Raw genomic sequence first — 20,159 nt, 5'->3', positions numbered from 1 at the left:
TTCCAGCACCCCAAATTCCCAGCAACTGTCCCCAGGCTCCACCATCCTGAATTCCCAATGATTGTCCCCAGGCTCCACCATCCCAAATTCCCAATGATTTTCCCGGGTTCCAGCACCCCAAATTCCTGGCAATTGCCCCTGGGTTCCACCATCCCAAATTCCCAGTGGTTGTCCCCAGGTTCCACCATCCCAAATTCCCAGTGGTTGTCCCCGGGCTCCAGCATCCCAAATTCCCAGTGATTGTTCCCAAATTCCCAGTGGTTGTCCCCAAGCTCCAGCACCCCAAACTCCCGGCGATTGTCCCCAGAGGGAGCTCCCGGTTTAATCTGATGCAGCCCCACGGCACCGCCCAGTTTGGGGCTATTTGGGTAAAACCCGGCTGCCAGCTGCGGCACTCGGGGTCCTGGATGTCCCAGCCCTTCCCTCGGCCAGGTGGAGCGAGGCACTGACCCAGGTAAGGCTCAGGCAGCTCCAGGGGTGGCAGCTGAGAGGCAAAAGAAGCTTTTTCAACCCTCCTTCACCTCTGCAGCCCCAAAGGAATTGGGGAAAATCCCATATTTTCCCACATTCCGTTCCCGCGGTGTGTGTGGGGAGCAGAGCTCGGCAGGGCTGGGTCACATTTAAAGCAGAACTGAATTTGTCTCAGTTTTCAGTTGTTTCCTGCTTCTGGGGGGGACTTTGAGAGTGCCATAAATTGTCAGGTGAAGGAATTGTTGGTTGAGGTGGTGTCCGGGGTGTTTGTTCCCTGGTGAGGCGGGAATTTGGCATTCCCAACCACGCCGCGGTGTGGTGACAGCAATAACAATTAGCTGAGCGTGCAGCAGAGTGTTAATTGTGAACTGAAATCCCAAGCAGAGCCTGCGGAGCTCAGTCCCACCCCCTATTCCCGGTTTCCCTGGGCTCCGGGACATTTCCCTGGCTCAGGGACTGCTCCGTGCCCGCTGTGCTCCTCCTGCCTTCCTGAATCCCAAAATTTCCCAGGTGCATTTTGTGCCCGTGCTGACAGCTCAGAGCTGCGCCGCTGGCGGCTCCTGCGTGCCTTTCCTGACGAATGCTAATGGGGGTTTCACTCCTGCATGGATCCGGAGGGAAGGGGAATTTGGGCAGGATGGAAGAGAGGCAGGTTTGGAGCTCTGCAGGGGAAGATGCAGGACAGACACTGAATTCGGGATGTGTCCTGGTGTTAACCCTGCATTGTGTGGGAACATTTTTATTGTTAAAGACATTTCCCCTTGGTTTTATACAAAAGGAAGTCCGTGAACAAATTCAGAACCTCCCCCCCGTGCAAAGGGTGAGAGTTCTCTCTGCTGTGGGTTCCTGGGGCGCTTCAAGCTGCTGGAAGGACTTTTCTCTCGCAGACCTCTTTTAAAATAGAAATTAAAATAGAAATCCACGTTGAAAAATCATGGATGGAGTTTGGGTTTTCATCCTCAGGGCAGCAGAGAAGGGGGAGCAGCTCCAGGAGGCACCTCAGAGCCTGCCAGCCCCAGGAGCAGGGATGGGGACAGCCCTGCCAGCCCTCCCACCTCACCAGAATACTGCAGGGAGCTGTCAAAGAGGGGGGAAATCAGGGAGGGAAACATCCCCGACAGGAATAATCCCCATTTCAGAGAGGGGCAGAGGGGGCTGAACACATTCAACCCTTTCCATCTGCCTCAGGGGCTGAAGTGAAACACGGAATTAGAGGATGGAAGCAGGGGGGAAAAAACCATCCTTTAAAAAGCGCCGCTGTGACTTTGCTTTTAACTTAGAGCAGGAAAAAAGCGATTTCAAGCCCCTGAGGGAGGATGTGGGCTTACACCGTGGGCTTCACCGTCCTGCCCCACGTCGGAGGGTTCCTTGGCTGGTTCCTGAACAGGAAGGAAATCCCAGCGTGGTACGAGAAGCTGAAAAAACCTTCCTGGTGCCCATCCCGCAGAGTGTTCCCTGTGGCCTGGACCATGCTGTACACGGGCATGGGGTGAGTGCTGCTGGCCCTGGCACAGCCAGAGCAGCCCTGCCAGGCTCTGCCCCGGCCCCTGGGGGCTCCTGGCCCTGCCAGCTGTGAGCCTGGCACGCTGCTGGCAGGGACACAGCCTGGGGGGGAATGCCACCACCAGCCATGGCACTGGGCAGGGGCCAGGAGCCACTTTGGTGGGACAGGGGAGGTTTGGGAGGAGTGAGGGACAGGGAACCGTGGAATAGCCCGAGCTGCAAGGGGATCATCCAGAGCAGCTCCTGACCCTGCGCAGACACCCCAAAATGCCACCCTGGGCATCCCTGGGATCCCAAAATGCCATCCTGGGCATCCCAAAATGCCATCCTGGGCATCCCTGAGATCCCAAAATGCCACCCTGGGCATCCCTGGGATCCCTAAATGCCACCCTGAGCATCCCAAAATGCCACCCTGGGCATCCCTGGGATCCCAAAATGCCACCCTGGGCATCCCAAAATGCCACCCTGGGCATCCCTGAGCATCCCAAAATGCCACCCTGGGCATCCCTGGGATCCCAAAATGCCACCCTGGGCATCCCTGGGATCCCAAAATGCCACCCTGGGTATCCCTGGGATCCCAAAATGCCATCCTGAGTATCCCAAAATGCCACCCTGGGCATCCCTGGGATCCCAAAATGCCATCCTGAGTATCCCAAAATGCCACCCTGGGCATCCCTGGGCATCCCAAAATGCCACCCTGGGCATCCCAAAATGCCACCCTGGGCATCCCTGGGATCCCAAAATGCCACCCTGAGCATCCCAAAATGCCACCCTGGGCATCCCTGGGATCCCAAAATGCCACCCTGGGCATCCCAAAATGCCACCCTGGGCATCCCTGGGATCCCAAAATGCCACCCTGGGCATCCCAAAATGCCACCCTGGGCATCCCTGGGGAGCTCTGGCAGCCCTGGGGCTGTGCCCATTCCCTGAGGGAAGAACTTTCCCCGATCTCCAACCGAACCCTCCCCAGAGCTGTTCCCTGCTCCCAGCGAGCAGCTCAGTGCCTGACGTGGATCCTGCTGTGGTGCAAATCTCTGGTGGGGAAAACACTCGTGCAGGAGGGACTCTGTCCCTGCCGAGGGTGGCTGCGGGCACTGACAGGAGTCCCTCCTCCTCACAGCTACGCCTCCTACCTGGTGTGGAACGACCTGGGTGGCTGCAGCAGCAAGGCCATCGTGCCCCTGGGGCTCTACGGGGCTCAGCTGGTGCTCAACTGGGCATGGCCACCCTTGTTCTTCGGTGCCCGCAACCTGAACATGGTAATGGGGCTTCCCTGCCGGCTTTGGGGCTGCGCTGAGGGCAATTATGGGGCTGTGCAAGGGGGTTTAGCCCAGCTGCAGCCGCTCCTGCCCACGGACAATGGTATCAGCCCCCTCCAGCCTCGCCCCGCTCCGATAGCCGGGGTGGGGGATCGGGATCAGTGCCAGGGCTGCACCCCCCAGTTAAGGGTCCGGGCTGGGAGATAAAGTCCTTTGTGGGGTCACACCCTGAGTGACAACAGCTCTGTGGCATCCCTGCGGGGAGCAGCTCCCGGGGGCTTATCGGGCACAGCCAGGGCGGGGCTGGGGCACCGCCACACCCGGGCTGGGCCACCGCCTCTGCCTCAGGTGCCAAGGCCTGAGGTGACAGAGGCACAGCTGGGGATTCGCGTTTCCACCTGGATTTTGTCACTCTGGGGGTGACAGGAGAGTTGGAGAGTGTTCAGTGGCCACCAGCACAAACAGGTTGTGACAGCACAGGTGACACTGGCCATGGGCAGGGGGTTCACCTGCAGGATTCCATAATGAGCAGAGATGAGCACATTAATTACTCGTGGTGTGACAGCTCAGGTGTGCTGATCAGAGCCCAAGGACAGCATCCTGGGGGTCTCTCCAGTGCCAACCCCTCATCCCTGTCCCACTTCCCCACCTGTACCTGGATATTTTGGCCATTGGAGAGTTTGTTCAGCGGCCACCAGCACAAGCAGGTTGTGTCAGGTTGGCCATGGGCAGGGGGTTCACCTGTGGGATTCCCTCATGAGCAGAGAAGAGCACATTAATTTTTCATGGTGTGACACACTCAGGTGTGATCAGAGCCCAGGGAGAGCATCCTGGGGGTCTCTCCAGTGCCAACCCCTCATCCCTGTCCCACTTCCCCACCCGTACCTGGATATTCTGGCCATTGGAGAGTTTGTTCAGTGGCCACCAGCCACCAGCACGAGCAGGTTGTGTCAGCACAGGTGACACTGGCCATGGGCAGGGGGTTCACCTGCGGGATTCCATCATGAGCAGAGATGAGCACATTAATTTTTCATGGTGTGACACACTCAGATGTGCTGATCAGAGCCCAGGGAGAGCATCCTGGGGGTCTCTCCAGTGCCAGCCCCACCCTGCCCCAGCTCCTGGCCCCGGGATATTTTGGCAGCGCGGGGCGGGGCCGTGCCGCGTTCCGAGCCGGGACTCAGCTCTCTCTCTCTCTCTGTGTGTGTGTGTGTGCCGCAGGCTGTGATCGATGTGCTGTGCCTGGACGGGCTGGCCCTGGGCACGCTGTGCTCCTGGTACCGCATCAACCGGCTGGCAGCGCTGCTGCTGCTGCCCTACCTGGGCTGGCTGGCCATGGCCACCTGCCTCACCATCCGCATCTGGAGGGACAACCCCGAGCAGCAGTCGGGCAAGAGCGAATAAAAGCCCCGCTTTGTGTCGCTGAACCGTGCCCAGGTGAACCGAGGTGTAACGATTTCGGGGGGTTCATTTTGGGATTTGCCTCCTCCTCCTCCTCCCAGCTCCGTGGTGAGAGGTTTGCACCATTCCTTCCATTAATAGTTTTTTTTTTTTTTTCCAGCAGGTTTGGGGGCTCCAGCTGTTCCCCGTCCTTAATGCCACCAGGTCAAATTCCAGCAGTCAAACCAGCTGGAATAATTCAGCCACTGCCACCATCCCCCGGGGGCAGAGCCTGGGCACGCACGTGGCAAATCCCATCTCCTCTGCTGGGACCAAACCAAAACGGCCTTCACCTCTGCACACCCATTTTTTAAAGAACTTACTTGATTTGGTTTTATTTTTTTTAATAAATGGATCTTTTTTAAAGAAATTACTTGATTTTTTAAAAAGAAATGACTTGATTTTAAAAAGAACACATATTACTTGATTTTTTAAAAGATATTACTTGTTTTTTTTTTAAAAAGTCACTTGATTTTTAAAAGAAAACACTTTTTTTTAAGAAATTGATTTTTTTAATGACTTGATTTTTTAAGAAAATACTTGATTATTAAAAAGAAATTTCTCCTTTTTTTTTTTTTTTTTGCTCTTTGTGCTGTTGCTCCGTGTTCCTGTATGCCCTAGTTTGTGCTTCAGCTCTTTATCTGCCAGCAGGGATGGGTCTTGCTCTGCTGCTGGATGGAGATTGGGCTCTGCCTCCTGTTTGGGGAGCATCCCACTCCTTCCCCTCCCTGCTGAGCAGCACCCAAATGCTTCTCCCAGGAGGAAATTCCTCTCTTCCCCCTCGGTGTGCCTCAGCAGAACTGAAAAGCTCACACCAGTGCCTTTGAAGAAAACACTTCATTTTGTCTTTTTTTCCAAGTACAGACACATGAGAGGATGTAAAATTTGTGAGCCCGCTCCCAGTGCCTCGAAGGTTGTAATTAATGAAATAATTGGCAAAAAAAAAAAAACCCCAGGCAGAATCTGTCAGGTGCAGTGCAAGTGCCTCATCCTGGAGCATTTCCGTGCCATTATTAATCAGGAAAGGTTAAAATACCAGGAATTCCAGAGGATTGGGATGGAATCAGACACAAGGAGTGCATGGACTCATCCTTGCCTATCCCTTTCCCTAGAAACCTGAGCCCTGCTGTCTCCAGACAGAACTCACATCGTTTTTAATTGCTAAAAGCACTAAATGTAACGAGAAGGGGCACCTGGCTCTTCTTCCTGGCACTGGCTGTAATTGGGGCTGTAATTAATTGGGGTTGTGATTGGGGCTGTAATTGGGGGTGGAGGGGTGGGAGGGCTCAGCTGGGGCTGTAACATAAATTGTATTTGCTTTGAATAAAACAAGCTGATGTTTATTTTTTTTGTTTTGTTTTTTTTTTTTTGGAGAATAAATAAATAAATCCGAGTTATTCTCACTGGACTGGTTTGGGGTGAGGCTCCCAGAAGCTCGAGGGATCAGGGAAGGGATTCCAGTTTTTCCTCCTCCCAGCCCACCTGTAAGTGCAGAAGGAGCTTTTCTTTGCCTCCTGCCTCTTCTCACAGGCAGCAAAAATAGCAAATATTCCTCCCTGTGCTATCCAGAGCAACTTGAAATCAATTGGGAAAATTAAATTCAGTGAGACACCATCCTGTATTAATATTTAAAGCATCATTTGGTGCATTTGCTGTTTAAACAGATACACAGAACCCCCTTGCATAAAAATAACTTTAATGACATTTCAAAGTCATCTGGAGGGTTTCTTGCCCAGACCGTGCAGCACAGCCCCAAACCAGCCTTGGTTTCACAGAATCCTGGAATGGTTTGGGATGGAAGGGAACTCAAGGATCATCTCATCCCCACCCCTGCCAGGGGCAGGGACACCTCCCACTGTCCCAGGTTGGTTCAAGCCCTGTCCAAGCTCATGTTTGTCCAGCCCCATCCCCAGATTTGCCTTTGGAATGGGCAAATCGCCCTTTCTTTTCCTTTTCCTTTCTTTTTCCTTTCTCCTTTCTTTTCCTTTTTCCTTTCTCCTTTCCTTTTCCTTTCCTTTCTCCTTTCTTTTCCTTTCTCTTTTCTTTTCCTTTTTCCTTTCCTTTTCCCTTTCTCCTTTCCTTTCCTTTTTCCTTTCTCCTTTCCTTTCCTTTCCCTTTCTCCTTTCCTTTCCTTTCCCTTTCTCCTTTCCTTTCCTTTCCTTTCCTTTCCCTTTCCCTTTCCCTTTCTCCTTTCTTTTCCTTTTTCCTTTCCTTTCCCCTTTCCCCTTTTCCTCCTCTCACCCCCCAACCCACAGCTGTCCCAGCACTCTGCTGCAGCTCTCCCTGATTTTCTGCTGCCTGGGGCTGTGTCAAAGCACCCACCGAGGTGCCAGCCAGGGTTTGTCACCTCCGTGCAGGTGACACAGCCGCTCTGCCGGGCCCTGCCGCAGCCCTGCTGCTGCAGGACACAAATTCCTGTGCTTGGAGCTCCCTTTCCACCAGAGCTGCTCGCAGGAAACTGCAGCAGGAGCTGCAGCCCTGCTGGGAGCTGTCATTAACTCCCAGCTGGGCTTTAATTAATTGGGGAGGCAGCAGCACCTGCCAAGGCTCCTCATGTGCCAGGCTGGGAATGGAGAGCCAGGGAGGGTCTGGATGGGAGGGTGAGGCGGTACCCAGGTGAGAGCATCCCCCACCCGGGGCTCAGCACTGCTGGGGCATCTCTCAGCAGGATTTGGGCAATCCCAGGTCAATCCCGTGGGACAGGAGGGTTTCCAGCCCTCCTGGAAACCTTTTTGGTCCTGAGGCAGGAGGAGAAGGTCAGGTGAGAACCCCAAAGGGAGGGAGGGATGGAGGAAGGAATGGAGGAAGGAAGGAAGGAAGGGAAGCTGTCGGTGTTTATTTATTTATTTACAGCTGTCCCGTAGTTACAGCTGGAAAAAGCAGGAGGGGGCTGGCTGCCAGACAATGTCTCCAGGGAGACGTTTGTTAGTGCCACCAGCTGTCCCCTCGGCATGGAGAGCACGGCTGAGCCGTGACTCACCCGGCCAGGCTCCTATTTCACTCTCCCATCTATCCCAAAATGTTCCTCCGGGCCCACAATGCCATAAAAGCTCCCTTTTCCTGGCACGGGCTGTGGCAGGCAGGTGATGGGGACAGGGAACAGCCAGGTGAACTCCAGGAATTGCTGCTGCAAGGAGAGGGACAGCAGCGAGCTGCAGGGGACACGGGCATACAGAGATCCCTGCTGGGGGATAAAAGCCATCAGAGCCCTCTAAAGCTGCTGAAGAGGCTGCTCTGGACTTGGATGGATGCAGGATCCTCAATTTCCAAACCTCCAGCAGAGCCTGGAAGCTTCTCCCAGTACAGGCTGTCCCTTAGGCCTGTCCTGAGTGTCCCCCGTGGCTGAGCCGTGATCCCCCGGCTGAGGGAGCTGGGAAGGGTTTGGAAAATCCTGAGGGAGCTGGGAAGGGTTTGGAGAGTCCTGAGGGAGCTGGGAAGGGCCTGGAGAGTCCTGAGGGAGCTGGGAAGGGTTTGGAGAGTCCTGAGGGAGCTGGGAAGGGTCTGGAGAGTCCTGAGGGAGCTGGGAAGGGGCTCAGCCTGGAGAAAAGGAGGCTCAGGGGGAATTTCTGGCTCTGCACAACTCCCTGCCAGGAGGGGACAGCCAGGGGGGATTTGGGATCTTATTCCAGGGAACAGGGACAGGAGGAGAGGGAACGGCCTCGGGCTGTGCTGGGGAGGCTCAGGGTGGACACCAGCAGGAATTTCCTCATGGAAAGGGCTGGAAGGGGCTGCCCAGGGGGGTTTGGAGTGCCCATCCCTGGAGGTGGCACCTGGAGGTGGCACTGAGTGCTCAGGGTGGGGATTGGGCACAGCCTGGACTCGCTGATCCCACAGGGATTTTCCAACCTCAACGATCCTGGGATTTTATGAACAAATTCAGAGGCAACCGGATAAAACAAGAAATCAGGAGGGACAGGTGGAGAGGAACCTCAACACAAACTCTGGCTGGCAGGGGCACAATTTGGGGTCCCCTGAGTGCTGCTGGGAGGCCCCTCCTGAGCCCCTGGGGACACATTTGGGGTCACAAGCAGCCAGCAGAGCCCTCACCCACCGCAGCTCCGACGCAGCAGCTCCGTGGTGCCCTTTTATATTTTTGGCTGTGGTGGGGGGGGAGGATCGTGGCTGGTCCAAGCACTGCCCTAGAAGGAGCTGGGGAGCAGCTGGGAAAGGCGTGAGAGAGGGGGAGCCTCGGTGCCACATTCCCCAGATTAGATTAGAGCTCAGCCCTCGGAGGGGCCAGGCTAGAGCTCCAGCAAAACTGGGACCCCAGCCATGAAGAGCTTCCAAAAATAAAAGCAGAGTGGGTCAGAGGGACTGGAGAGGGGCTGAGATGCTGCTTGAAAATATCAGGATTAGGAGGAAATGAGCTGTCAGTCATTGGGAGAGGATTCCCACCCTAAAAGCAGCCCCTGAAATGTCAGAGGTGACAGCAATTGGACAGGGGAGGTGGAATGTGAGCGTTGTCACCACACAGGAGGCAAAACACCACCCCTGCCCTGCAGGAAAGTATTTTAGGCTTAAAAATAAATAAAATCCTGCGCCGTGGAAGATATATGTTCCATGGATAGGATGTCTTGAAATCTGTCAAATCCTCGGTTGGGCTGTCACCACTGCCAGCTCTGTCACCTAAACAACACCACCTAAACAACACCTCATCAAAGGGGTGCTCTGTCCCCAAGAGCTGCATCCATGGTGGCACTGGGGAAAAAAGCTCCAAAGGATATCCAGCCCAGCAAAGGCAGGGTGGTGGCAAGGGGGCTGGGAAGAGCAGCCAGAATTAATTATCTGCGATAATTTGCTATTAATTTTCTCTGATAATAAATGACCTGCCTGATGGTGTGGATTTATTTCACTTTGTGATTGTGCAGCCTCCTCCCAAGGCTCTAAAGAGCAGAAATTAACAGGACCACAAAGGTTGACTTGGCTCCGAAGCAGATATTCCCATTGATTTGATTTTTATGGAATATCTCTTCTCTTCCTCAAACTAAGAGCAGGTTTTTCCACTAATACTGACTGAATACTCCATCAAATACAGCTGAATATTCCATATTTACTCAAAGTTTGCTGCTGGTGGGTTCTGAGCTAAGTGCTGAGCCCACATTGATTTCCAGTGTGCATTGATTCCAAAATCCTGCACAGCCACACTTTTCCCACTTCCTTTGCCCCGTGGCATGGCCAGGATTGGTCCCTGGGAAAACCTCATCCAGGTTTTTAATTAAACTCAGCTCAGGCAGGATTGATACAAACTGCAAATGATTGAAATTGAGAGTGAGATGCTGGGATAGTTTCATATAATCCTGAAGGGGACAAAAAAGAGAGGGAAAAACCCCTGGAAAAACCCCAGACATATCCCAGTGCACTGGGAACTTCTGGAACACTCAGGCAGAAGGATGGGAGAAGCAGCACTGCTGCCCACTGGGAATTCCAGCTGGACTTTCAAACATCTGGGAGAAGGTTCTGGCTTGGATTTACAGCTCCGACCAGGAGATTTCCCCCTCAGAGTCCTGCACGAGCAGGGTGGGAGGAACCACAGGATTCCAGGTGGTCCAGGAAGCCAAAACCCACCAAAACCAGAGATTTTCCAGCAAAACGGCCACGACCCCTTCCCCTCTTGCCTGAGCCAGGCCAGGCTGAGCTGGTCCTTCAAGGTCAGCCGTGGAATCCCCTGGCAGAGGAGGGAGAGGGCTGTGAGAGCTGGGAGTGCCCCGTGCCAGCCCTCCGTCACCCCACAGGATAAATACACGCCCGAGCTTCCAGGATTTTCCATCAGGGAAAATTATGGGCTCATCCCGCCCACTGAGAAGTTGTCACTTGGTTTGAAATTAAAAGGGGAGCAAAAGGGGCTGCTGAAAGGAGCTGGAGAGAGCAGGGGAAGGAGGTGACACCTGAGAGCCCTGGGTCACCCAACCCTGTCCAGCCCCTGCCGCCGCCGCCGCTTTGTTCCATATTTAGCTCCTGACAACTGTGCCTGGGGCAGGAACTCCCAGCTCTGTTTTCCCTCCTCCCTCGGCTCCCAGAGCTCTCAGAAATTGCTCTTTCTCTCTCCCAGTGGCCACAGCTCGGTCCCGGTGTCCTGGGGAAGATGGCAGAGAAGCAGGAGGAGCCCAGCAATGCCCAGAACGGGGAACCCGACAACGCCGAGGAGGGCGAGGGGAAGAAGAAGAAGGTGAAGAGGGAGGACCTGCCACCCTTTGAGATTGTGACAGGGTAAGAGATTGGGATCTAAACACGAAACTGGGGGAGCTCAGTGAGCTCCGTCCCAGCTTTTAGGTCTGGCAACACAAGCAGCATCTTCTGCCAGTGCGTTTCTGAGGAGTCTGAAACGGTTTGGATTTGTTGGGGGATTTTGTTCTAAGTTTTGCTGACTTTTAGAGGATGGACTCCCACCAGGCAGGCACAGAAGTGCGCTGGTTTTATAGGAACAGCTCTGTTTCTGCAGTGCTGATGGGATGGGGATGGAGGTGTTGGCTTTGATGAGAGCTTGGTATTGATTTCTTGCTGTGATCAATGGCTCTTGTCTGAGAGTTTCTCCACCTGTGGATCAGGAAAAACACCCCTGCTATGGCTGATTGGCTTGATGGGCCTGAGGGACAGATTTTTCAAGAGACCTAAAGGTTCACATTTTCAAGAGCTCCACAGCCACAGCTGGAACCTGACTTTCATAAAGAAACCAAAAAGCCCAACTTGCAGAAAGGCTCCAAAACAAGAGGCAGTTTTGAAGGCAGCAGGGCAGCAGGGAGCCTGGCCTTTGGAAAAGCAAGATATCACTGGTGGAAGCTGAACTCTCAGCCATAATTGACAGCTGCAAGTAGGAAAAGCCCTGGGTGTCTGCTCCCTCCAAATGCTCCCTGGAGGAGCAGCAGGATGAGTCCTTCTCCCCTCGTATTTCCCTTATCAGTCACCAAAGGAGTGTCCCTGCAAATAAATAAACCCCTGGATTTCTTCCAGCTGCTTAAAACTAAAGCTCAGGCCTCCAAAATATCCCCTGGAATCCTTCTGCCTGTGCCACGGGCTCTGCAGGTGAAATTTGGCTGCCTGTTCTGACCAGGATGAGTGAGACAGGACAGCACCCCTGCCACAAAACTGGGTTCCATTCCTGCTCAGGGGAGGGAAAATCTCCATTCTCTCCTCAAAATGTGACTGCTGTGAAAAAAAAAAAAAAATCCCTTCTTGGGGTGGTCTCTGTCACACATAATCATAGAAATAAATTATTAGCAGTGGCTTTTAAGGAAAGAACATCCCTCTGCTAGGAATGGAGCTAAGGCACCAAAAATTGTGGCTATAAACCACTGGGCCAAGTTCTGAACACTTAAGACACGTCCTAAAATGAATTTTAATGAGGAAATTGGGCTTTCCAGCCTTGGAGGACTCAGCCTGCAGTTAGAAATGCTGAGGGACTGAGCAGGATGTCCAAACTTCCCTGCTAAGCCCAAGGCCCTGGAACAACCATGGCTGGAAAACTTCCTTAGCACCATCCTGCAATTAAATCCTTTCTTGGAATGCCACGGGTGTTGCAGGATTTGACAGGATTTTCCACCCTGCAAAGGGGAGAGTGAGGAAGTGAAGCAGAAATCCTAAAGGACCCCCAAAGAGGTCGAGGAACCCCAGGGATTTTTTAGTTTCATTTCAAGGAGGACACCAGGAGATCAGGCCAGGCCTTGACCTGGGATCACCACGAGGGTTTTCCCAACGATTTACAAATTCCCAGCCAATCGAGGCAGTTATGGGAGAGATGTGGAAACACAAGTGCAGCCAGGGAAGAAGCACTTAAACCCAATTATGTTGCATTTCAGCTTCAGCCCTCGGATTAGGGCACCTCAGGACTCCCAGCCAAGTTCTCACTCTGCTGCTCACAGCTCCAGGAGGAGTCTGGCTTCCAGGAATCACTGGCAAGCCAATTACTCTCTTTAAGAATATTATCCCATATTTTTTTTTGGCTGAACACAGCCTGTAATCCCAATCTGGGAGCATTTCCTGCCACATTTATTTCCCCAGGTGTAAATGAGGCTTCTTATAGGAATAATTCCTTGTTAGCCTTTTAGATAATCCACATTTTTATTTCCTCATTAGATGTTTTCCTTCTCTCCTGTGTGACAGTGCCAGCATCACACTGGGTAGCTGCTCCTTCCTCCAGCCCACCCGATTTCAGCAACTTCAATCCCAGATTGAAGATTCTGCCTCAAAATTCAATTTTTCTTGGTCTCAATATGATCTATCACTTTCCTACCCAGGGGAAACTGATAAAATAAGTTGGAGCATTTAGAAATCTCTTAAAAATGTCTTTTAATGATGCTTTTTTCAGGGGAGGTTTCAATTTTGACCTTTCCTATCCTCAGGTGAGCTGTGCCACCCCAGCCTGGTGTCAGAGCAGGGGTTTATATTGAGAATATGAGGGAATTCAATGCCTTTAAACAGTTTTAAAATTATTTCCATGAACATTTTCACTTTCCACAACCCCCTGACAGGAGGCTGGAGCGAGGTGGGGATCAGCCTCTTCTCCCAGACAACAGGATGAGGGGAAATGGCCTCAAATTGTGCCAGGGGAGGACATCAGGGGGAATTTCTTCACAGCAAGGCTTGCCAGGCATTGGAATGGGCTCTGAGTGTTGTTTCTGTTCCTTATTGGAGCGTTATTAATGGAACTAATGCAGATTCCAAACTGCTGGGAGCAGAATCGAGGTGAACATCCCAGCTAAGCCCAGGCACACGCCGAGATAAGCAATAAAATCCATCAGGAAGGGCTGGCTAAATGCAGCTCCCAGTCAATCCAGCCTGAGTCAATCCATCCTGGAGCAGGTTGCTGCTGCTTCAGCTGTTCCATGAAAACCCAGAGCCAACCTCGTCACTGCTGTGACTCCTTTGCTGTCTCAGAGAGTTAAATCAGGGATGAAATTCCCTGTGCCTTTGATGTATTTAAAAACCTGATGTTATTGTGAAACCACTCATTGCAGACATTGCTCTGGAATGGGTGTCTCGTGTCTGCCCTTCAAAAAATCATTAATTAAAGAATCCTTAGCCAAAGAAGCACCCATTATCCAGGATACCAAGCAGGAAATGTGCTATTCTTGGAAGCACGTGCATTTTTGCTCACTTTTCCATCCCTTTTCCTTCCCATCTCCAGAGCCATCCCATGAGATGTTCCAACCACGGGGTGATCTTGGAGTCACAAGAGGGAAGATGTGAACAATAAATTAAAAGAGTAGGTCAAGTTTATCAGTAGGGACCCTAGCAGGAAATCCACATTTTCACAGCAAAGTTGGATTTGATCCTGGATATTTTACAGCCTAAACCTTGGAACACAGAAATCAGGGGTGACGCAGTGATTTGTCCACGGGATTTGGGTCATGGGTAGAGGTGACCCAAAAGTGTGACCCTTCCCTAAATCTGCCTCTGAGCCTCCTCTCTGCTCTGCTCTCCTCTCCCAGGGAACGCCTCCCAGCCATCTTCTTCAAATTCCAGTTCAGGAACGTGGAGTACAGCTCGGGCAGGAACAAAACCTTCCTGTGCTACGTGGTGGAGACGCAGGGCAAGGAGCCGGTGACCAGCCGGGGGTACCTGGAGGACGAGCACGCGGCCGCCCACGCCGAGATGGCTTTCTTCAACACCATCCTGCCCACGTGCCAGGCGGGTGCCCGCCACGATGTCACCTGGTACGTGTCCTCCAGCCCCTGCGTCACCTGCGCCCAGAGGATCTGCGAGGCCCTGCGCAAGAACAAGGGGCTGCGCCTCACCATCATGGTGGGCAGGCTCTTCATGTGGGAAGAGCCCGAGATGCAGGCGGCCCTCAGGAGCATGAAGGAGGCCGGCTGCAAGCTGAGGATTATGAAGCCTCAAGACTTTGAGTATGTCTGGAAGAACTTTGTGGAGCAGGAGGAAGGGGAGGAGGCCAAGTCCTTTGTGCCCTGGGAGGATATTCAGGAGAACTTCCAGTACTACGAGGAGAAGCTGGCGGAGATCTTGCACTGAGGCTCAGGTGAGTGAGGGGGGTCACTCATTAACTCTCTTTAATTTGGGTTCCAATTTCTCTTACTGTCAGCTGAATATTGCTAATAATCCCAAGCAGTGGGCTTCCCCTTCCAGGGGCTCCCCCACAGCACATTCCCAAGGGATTTAGTGCTTTTCTGTCTTCTCCTCCAGGAAAAAAGAATAAAATGTTCCAGGGCCACCAGAACACCTCCCTGTTCCCCACAGGGATGATGTTCAGGACAACAGGGAGAGGAATGGAGATTGAAGGGGATTTAACTCACACCCCAAAGTCTACAAAACACCAATAAAGGAAATCCCAGTGGTTGCAGAATTCCCTTTTCTATGGGGTACTCAAGAGTCACCTCTGAGTCTCTAGGACGTCTCTGTTTCCCTCCCCAGGATCAGAAAGGATCCATGAAGAGATGTGACAGACCTGGACCCCCGGGACAGTCCTGCTTCCCAAAGCTTTGATTCCAGCAGGATGGAGAACCAGCCTCTGGGAGACAAGGCCCTGTGGGACTCCAAACACACACACACACACACAACACAGGCCTCTGGTGTTTGGGATTTTTTGGGTGTTTTTTGTTCCTCCCCCTCCCTGCCCCAACCAAACCCATGCTGTGGTGAATGGGATGGCAGCGATCCACAGGCAGGCTGTGGGATCATATTCTGGGAATATTTCATGGGAAGAGACCTTAGAACAAAGCTGCTGGTTAGATAAATGCATTAGAAAGGGGAAAAGAAAGGGATTTAAGGTGAAAAAGAAGTTTTCTCCCTCTGTTCTCCTCAATAGTCAGAGCTGTGATTTAATTCAGGGCCAACAGCTCTCTTCCAAATCATGACAGAGCCCAAGAACTCGATATCAAACAATATTGTTTGGGATATAAACGTGGGAAAAGCAGAGAGAAATAAAATGGGAAGCCACTGCAAAAGCCAAAGCACTGTTTATTCCTTCTTCTCTACTTGCAAGAAGTCCTAAATTGAACCTGACAAGTCTGAGTTCAAGGACATCCCGGGACAGCCACACAGGGAATATTTTGTAGCTGGGAAGGGAGAACTAAATGCCAAAAAAATTTCCAGAGTACACACAAGTGTTGGAGAGCAGGATCATTTTCCATGTAAAACAAAGCTCACGGGGATGCCATGAGTAAGGAACCAGAACAAAAACCCAGACACAAATAAGGGGAAAGACTGAATCCATGAGCAGCCTCAGTGCCTGTTCTGGATCAGCTCATTGCTCCAAATTCCTCTTTGTTATTTTTCCCAGCTACAGCAATTCCCCCCCAAACAGGTTTACAAAATATGGGCAAGGAAGAAGGAGAGTAAGGATAGGGAGATCTTACAAACAGGATTTGAAGCAGCAAAAAGCCCCACAGAACTGAGTAACCCAGTCCCAGTTCCCAACTGGGAACCCTGTCATGGTACAAAATTCCAGCTCTTATATCCCATTTTTATATTTCTTCTACACACCTGGCATTTTTCTGGGTATTCAGAATGACAGAAATCCAAAAGATTTGTTATTGTGAGAGGGTTTAAAAACCAAACACGAAGGGAAAGTGTGTGGCAGTTCCTCAGTTCTGGAACAAACTCTTCCAAATCAGGAGTTTTCCATGGATCTCAGGAAGCAGGGGTGGTATTGATTTGCTTTTGTTTTGGGTGACAAAGACCAACCTTCGTGTAACACCTGAACTACAAATGCAACAAAGAAAGAAATGTGAAAATCCCACCTTCAACTCCATCCTGTGAGTTTTCAGAGCATATCAGCCTGTTTGGATCCTCACCAAGCAGAGCTCTGCAGACTATAAACCATAGAGCTGCTGAATAAACCACACCCAGCAGGTGTATTTACTCCCCTCCAGCAATCCCAGCCTGTCCCCAGAACAGCCACAGGTACCAATCCAACAGCAGGGCACTGTTTATTTCACATCACAGCATGATCCTGAGCGAGCACGTTCTCAGCAAACCGAATTTGTGGTCGGAAGGGAGAAATGAAACCATTCCACCAGTGAGGAGAGGTGAGTGACCCCAGTGCCAGGCAGGGCATCGCGAACAGAGCAAAGCAGAGGTGCCAGCGCTGCCTGGGGCAGCTCATCAGCACCAAGCCAAAGAGAAACCCACGAGGCAGCGGCTCCGTTTCACTGCGTGGAGCCCCAGTGACACCTGGTGGCTGCAGGGACACACCGGGAGCTCCCCGAGGGTTTCCACAGCGCCGCTGCCTCCTGCTAATTAACAGCCCAAATGAACTTCTCCGGAGCTCGTTGCTGCTGGAGGCGCCTGTCACTGTCACACGAGTGGGTGACACCCGAATGCAGAACGTGCTCCACACACAGGTCCCCCTTGTCAGTTCACAGGTTCTGCTCCCAAAATTGGGGGAAATGGGGATCTCTGACTGTTCTGCTCACAGGCTGTAAACTGTGATCTTGATGTCAGTGTTCTCAAACACTTCCTCAAGGATGGCTGACACCTTTTCCCACTGCAGGCCATCGAGTCCACATCCAATCCTGGAAGACAAAGCACCAAGAGAGCTTTGTTGGGCCTTGTGCTGTGCCCAACCAGCCCTGGGAGCAGCTGCAGTTTGAGGTGGCCCTGCCACAGCTCCCCATAAACCCACAGGACGTGGGGGGAACAAGGAAACAAATGCACAGGGAAATGCAAATTAGGTTTGCCCAACTGAAAAGAGGAGTTGGATAGAGGTGGATGCTTGAATTCTTATTTCACAGCAGGGGATCATCCCTCAGATATTCTTTTAGAAATTAAAAACCCAAGCATTGGCATCCAGCTCCTGAGCCCCCCACCTGGGCATGGAGATGTCGGTGACTCCGTTGTTCAGGCAGTGAGCTTTCATGGCTTCCAAACTCTTCTGCATGCTCTCATACGTGGGCTTGTGAGAAACCTTCTGCTTTGTAATCTACAGAAAAATAGAAAAGCTCAGCTGGGCCTTGGGCATGACCCCTGCAAACTTCTGTGTGTTATAAATATCGTTACAAAACACACATTCCCTGAGATCCCAAAACTCCACACCCAGACTTGCCTCTGTGCAGAGACCTGAGCAAAGAACATTTCACAGCTTAAAACACTAATTCAGCAGCCAGTTCTGTCCATGCAGATGCACACAACAGCTTGGCTGCTCCTCACAGGCAATGGTTAAGGACACATCTCTTATTGAGGGGAACATTCCAGAAACTCCCTTCCCTTGCCCGGAGGGAGCCAACAAGACAGAGACTATTTATTTTCACGGGTGTGGAGTGACAGGACAACAGGAATGGCTTCACACTGCCAGAGGGCAGGATTAGATGGGATATTAGGAAGGAATTATTCCCTGTGAGGGTGGTGAAGCCCTGGCACTGGGTGCCCAGAGCAGTTGTGGTGGTCTCATCCCTCAAGTCCAAGGCCAGGCTGGACAGGGCTTGGAGCACCCTGGGATAGGGGAAGGTGTTCCTGCTCAGGATGAGATTTAAGGTCCCTTCCCACCCCAACTATTCTGTGATTCCCCGATTCCATGAACACGACTAAAACCCCCACAGCTATCAATGCCTGCTATGTGGCACAGTTTAGCTCCAGGGAGGTGTCCCAGTGCCACCCCAGCCCTTACCAGGTAGTAAATGTACCGCTCGTCCCTCTGCAGAACCGCCACCTCCCCTGTCTTCTTCTCTAAAGCACAAAAACCAAGGTGCTTTTAGAACAGACACACTCCACAACCCCAAGCAGCTCCAACACCCTCCCTGCTGGAAATCAGGAGCTCCTCCAGGCAGCACTCACTTTGATCCAGGAGCTCCTGGACGCCTCCAAACTTCTTCTTGAAGAGCACGGCGATGCCGGCGCCCATGCGGCAATCCTCGCTGATGCAGTGAGCCAGGGCGTCCGTGGCTGGGCACGAGAACAGGTCCCCCTTCACACACCTGATCTGCAGGGCAGGGCCAACAAAACCTCCTCAGAGAGCACACAGGGCTCTGCTGAGCTGGGACTGGGCAGCGAGAGGGGCAGGGTTTGTGTTTGCTGTGCACGGTGGAAGTGTTTGAGCTGGCACGGGCTACAAACCCAAGGGAGGGAATTACAAACCTCACGTGTGGAAATTACAAACCCCACAGGCAGAACTACAAACCAAATTCACAGCATTACAACCCCAACCCAGAGAATAACAAACCCAATATAGAGAATTACAAACCCACTACAGAGAATTGCAAACCCACTACAGAGAATGACACACCCCATACACAGAATTACAAACCCACTACACCTTCTCAACAAGATCATTTATGAGCATCACGTGCCAGCTCAGCAGGTAATCTTACAAAATCAAAGCTTAAAAGGGTAATTATGTGACAGGGAGCACAGCTGGATTAGTGAAACCCCTCCAGCAGTACCAGTCTCGAGGTGCTCAGGCAGGTGAGCTCTGTGCTGCTGCACAGCATCTGCCCCACTGACATTACAGACAAAAAGCACATTGAATTCAGCACTGGCAGCCACTTTGCTCTCAAAAGCTGCAGGATGCAGCCAGTGCCGTGCTGTAATGAGGGGAAGGCCTTTTTGCACAGACAATAATATCCCATGTAACCCGTTTCCTACGCACTCTCTCCTCCTGATCCTTGGAGAAGTGGGTGGCCATGGTAACGTGGGGTATGGAGAAGGCTCCTGCGGCTGGAAAGATGAGAGAAAAACAATTAGGAACCTCAAGCTAGGCACAAAGAGTGTGTTAGAGGGGGCAAAGCTGAGCCTAACTGATCTGTGACAGCGGGACAACCACGACACCCCTGAAGATGCCGGTGCCCCCGACCCGGTCCCGCTGTGCCTACAGCTCGGGCCCGGGAGGAGGCCCCAGCCCTGGGTCACGGCACAGTGAGCACCCCCAGGCTGCCGCCCTCCTCCTCATCACCACTATCACCCTCCTCATCCTCCTCCTCCTCCTCCTCCCCCTCCCACCCCTCAGGGCCGCTCGGCCGCCGCACCCGCGGGGCGCACAGCGATCAACCGGGCCGGGCCCACGGCCTGCGCCACGCCGAGCCTGCCCAGCGCCGCCCACATCGCTCCGGCCGAGCCGCAAGGGCGGCCCCGCCTCACGGCCGCACCGCGCCGCCTCAGCGGGCACGGCGGCTCCGCCTCAGGGGGACATGGGCGATACCGCCTCAGCCTCAGCGGCTCCGCCTCGCGGCGAAATGGCGGATCCGCTTCGCGGGGAGTTGGCGGATCGTGCTCTGCCCACACGGCGGTGTCGCCTCACACAGCACGGCGGTATCGCCTCACACAGCACGGCGGTGCGGCCGCACACAACATGGCGGTATCGCCTCACACAGCACGGCGGTGCGGCCGCACACAACATGGCGGCCGCGCCCCACACGACATGGCGGCCGCGCCCCACACGACATGGCGGCCGCGCCGCTCCGCCCGCGCGGGCGGACCCTCTCCATGGTCCCGGCCCAGAACATTCCGGGCAGGGGGCGGAGCCTATGGCTGGGCGGGGCCCGGCCGCGCGTGCGCCGCGCGCCCCCCGCGCAGGCGCAGCGGCGCCGGGCAGGGCGAGGC

General features: G+C 53.1%; 2 protein-coding genes across 5 annotated transcripts; one reads left to right on the top strand and one right to left on the bottom strand.

Moving 5' to 3' along the window:
- The first annotated feature begins 368 nt into the window (after positions 1–368).
- Positions 369–15,597, top strand: APOBEC2 (apolipoprotein B mRNA editing enzyme catalytic subunit 2). Its single transcript, XM_053963697.1, has 6 exons — positions 369–454; positions 1,752–1,960; positions 3,095–3,233; positions 10,723–10,880; positions 14,099–14,646; positions 15,039–15,597. Exons 2-5 carry the CDS (start codon positions 1,788–1,790, stop codon positions 14,637–14,639), a joined length of 1,011 nt encoding a protein of 336 aa, XP_053819672.1. The 5' UTR covers positions 369–454; positions 1,752–1,787; the 3' UTR covers positions 14,640–14,646; positions 15,039–15,597.
- A 939-nt stretch (positions 15,598–16,536) lies between these two features.
- On the bottom strand, positions 16,537–20,048 carry OARD1 (O-acyl-ADP-ribose deacylase 1). Of its 4 annotated transcripts, none has more exons than XM_053963693.1 (6): positions 19,881–20,048; positions 19,210–19,277; positions 18,399–18,543; positions 18,232–18,290; positions 17,435–17,547; positions 16,537–17,140 (listed from the first exon to the last, which is right to left on the bottom strand). In XM_053963693.1, the coding sequence occupies exons 1-6, from the start codon at positions 19,954–19,956 to the stop codon at positions 17,038–17,040; spliced, it is 564 nt and encodes a 187-aa protein (XP_053819668.1). In that variant the 5' UTR covers positions 19,957–20,048; the 3' UTR covers positions 16,537–17,037. The 4 variants fall into 4 exon arrangements, with proteins under 4 accessions (XP_053819668.1, XP_053819669.1, XP_053819670.1 ...); XM_053963694.1 differs by having other exon boundaries at positions 19,858–19,984; XM_053963695.1 differs by lacking the exon at positions 19,881–20,048 and adding an exon at positions 19,759–19,840.
- Positions 20,049–20,159: the final 111 nt, after the last annotated feature.

This window comes from Vidua chalybeata, chromosome 24 (genome assembly GCF_026979565.1).
Source record: "Vidua chalybeata isolate OUT-0048 chromosome 24, bVidCha1 merged haplotype, whole genome shotgun sequence".
In the NCBI taxonomy this organism is placed as follows: Eukaryota; Metazoa; Chordata; class Aves; order Passeriformes; family Viduidae; genus Vidua; species Vidua chalybeata.
This window is presented reverse-complemented; position numbering and strand designations above follow the sequence as displayed.

Coding starts and splice junctions, on each gene's coding strand:
- APOBEC2 (XM_053963697.1), top strand. CDS start 1,788: ATGTGGGCTTACACCGTGGGCTTCACCGTCCTGCCCCACGTCGGAGGG. Junction 1,961..3,094: donor ATGCTGTACACGGGCATGGG/GTGAGTGCTGCT, acceptor TCCTCCTCACAG/CTACGCCTCCTACCTGGTGT. Junction 3,234..10,722: donor GTGCCCGCAACCTGAACATG/GTAATGGGGCTT, acceptor TCTCTCTCCCAG/TGGCCACAGCTCGGTCCCGG.
- OARD1 (XM_053963693.1), bottom strand. CDS start 19,956: ATGTTGTGTGCGGCCGCACCGCCGTGCTGTGTGAGGCGATACCGCCAT. Junction 19,278..19,880: donor CGGCCGCACCGCCGTGCTGT/GTGAGGCGATAC, acceptor TCATCTTTCCAG/CCGCAGGAGCCTTCTCCATA. Junction 17,548..18,231: donor AGCGGTACATTTACTACCTG/GTAAGGGCTGGG, acceptor ATTTTTCTGTAG/ATTACAAAGCAGAAGGTTTC.